General features: G+C 62.3%; 1 protein-coding gene across 1 annotated transcript in view; it reads left to right on the top strand.

Moving 5' to 3' along the window:
• Positions 1–1,079: 1,079 nt before the first annotated feature.
• The window catches only part of NOTCH1 (notch receptor 1), a 52,122-nt gene continuing 51,087 nt past the window's right edge, over positions 1,080–2,114 (top strand). Inside the window, 1 exon segment of the mRNA XM_024762427.1 lies at positions 1,080–1,085. Within this exon segment, the coding sequence (XP_024618195.1) occupies positions 1,080–1,085 (6 nt within the window).

Genomic DNA, 2,114 nt, shown 5'->3' with positions numbered 1-2,114 from the left:
AGCCCTTGGCACCCGTGGCCGGTCCCCGTGGGAGCAGAGCTGGGTGTGCTGGGGCCACTCTGCCCAGACGTCCCTCACTTCCTGGGGTCTCTGCCTCCACCCACCCCCCCGTCGCCTCCTCAGAGAAGACTCCTGAGCTGACCTCGCCCAGCGGCACCCAGCACTCGCCTCCCGCCAGCCCCGTCACACAACCGGGAAGGAGCGATGTCCTCTGAGCCCACGAAAGGCCCTCTCGCCTCCCTGGCCAGGGCACCCGTCCTGCTCGACGCAGAGCCAGAGATCTTCTCAAACCCCGGCTCAAGCCCCTGCCACGGCATCCCTGTGCTCCGGGCGCCGGTCCATTTCTCAGCTGGGGGTCAGCTGGGCCGCGGGCCAGGCTCAGCCCGTGGAAGAGGTCGGGGCTCAGGTGGCCTCCTAGCACCGACACCGCCGCGTAACTGATGCCTGGGGGTTGCAGCCCCGGCCCGGTGAGGGGCCCAGGCCCAGGGACAGACAGACGGACGGATGGATGGACGGCACACCGCCTCAGGTCCTCTGGGACCCGCCGGCCCCCTGCAGCCGCCGGGGTCGGGCGTCGGAGTGATACGGCCTCTCCCTGCCCCCAGCTTTGCCAGGCTCCCAGGCTGCGGGGGCAGAGCACGGGGGTCTCCACACAGATGGCGTCTGCTTTGCGTCACGTTTCTCCCCTTGAATTTACCCCAAGCCTTGCTGTTCTAAGTGAGGAACAGACATTAGTCCAAGCATACTCAGGACCCCCAGCTCTGGGGAAGGGAGGACGGACCCGCCCGCGAGTCAGGGTCCCCAGGGAGGGGGGAGGCGCCCCTCTCCCCCAGTGCCCTGCACGGCAGGGGGGTGGCCGAGGGAGAACTTCCCCCACACCCCCCCCCCACCCCGGCACTAGCAGAGCCCTGGGCCCCTGTCGCCCCTTCTCAGCCCTGCCCACAGGCATGGGAACCAGCTTTCCTTCCACGAGATGCGTGGGAACCAAAGAGGGAAAAAACCCATGAGGCCCTTCACCCCAGCCTCATGGGTGCCCACGCAGATGCTCAGCGCACAGTAGACGCCCCGGCAGGTCCCGCATGGAGGTGAGGAGGGGCGGCGGCCCCCCCCCACAAAGGCCGCGCGCCCCTGGGAACCTGCAAGCTAATCCCATCACGGCCTGCTGGTTCCCACAGTGCTGAAGCATGTCTATCCTCCCTGTGCCTGAGTGATAGTCGGTCTGATTTATGCTGTGCAAAGACCCTCCAGCGGCTGCAGGCCCCTGGGGCGGGCTCCAACGGCTGAGCGGTCCTCTCTCCAGCTGGGGCCACGTGAAAGACGGCTTTCCTTGCTGATTTTTGAGAATTATTGCAATGAATGTTTACCCACGAGATGCTGATTATGAAGATAAGGAGGCTGGAAAGGCCGAGGAAAAAGGGACGCGAGAGGGGGTTGCAAAAGCCCCTCTGGATCGCAGAAGCTCCAGTCGCAGGCTCGGCCCACTGGCGTTTGCCACCAAAGTGCCTGTTTTTATTTAAATGGCCCAGAGCAAGTCTCTGACTAAACTAACATTCCCACGCCGACACTCGGCAGCGCCTCTGGTTTTTGGCAGATTGTTTCCTTAGCTGTCAAGGCAGGAATATAGAAGAATTCTGGTCTTACTTAAGGATCGTTGGGGTTTTTTCCCTTCCCCCTGGAGACGTGAAAATAACTCACAGATGTGCCGTACCTGCTAATGCCTGTGCGCCGTTTACCTCGGGAACGCGATTCCCTGCGCTCCCTGTAACCCAAACCCTGATTTCCAGGCGCATTTGCTTTGTAACTGGGGGCCGCCGGGGGGAGTATGGGGGAGGGGGAAGCCCTAGACATGTTTAAATGTGTCTGGAGCAAATGGGAAGAAACCCAGGCGGCCCTGAGAAACTTGCTGAGGGGCTGAGGCTCCCCTCGAAGGCCCGCCTGGGGGACAGGGCAGCCGGTGGGGATGGGGGCGTGGTGCAGAGAGTACGGGGGACAAACGGTCTGAGGGGACTCCTGGCTTCCTTCCAGCAATTCCCGCTGGGGCAGAAAGAGTTTGCTGTGAGAAGCCTATACCTTCCCTGTAAAAATAAAAATGGACTTTTTTTAGAAGGTAATTT

Source organism: Neophocaena asiaeorientalis, unplaced genomic scaffold (assembly GCF_003031525.2).
Source record: "Neophocaena asiaeorientalis asiaeorientalis breed wild unplaced genomic scaffold, Neophocaena_asiaeorientalis_V1.1 scaffold78, whole genome shotgun sequence".
Classification (NCBI taxonomy): domain Eukaryota; kingdom Metazoa; phylum Chordata; class Mammalia; order Artiodactyla; family Phocoenidae; genus Neophocaena; species Neophocaena asiaeorientalis.
This window is presented reverse-complemented; position numbering and strand designations above follow the sequence as displayed.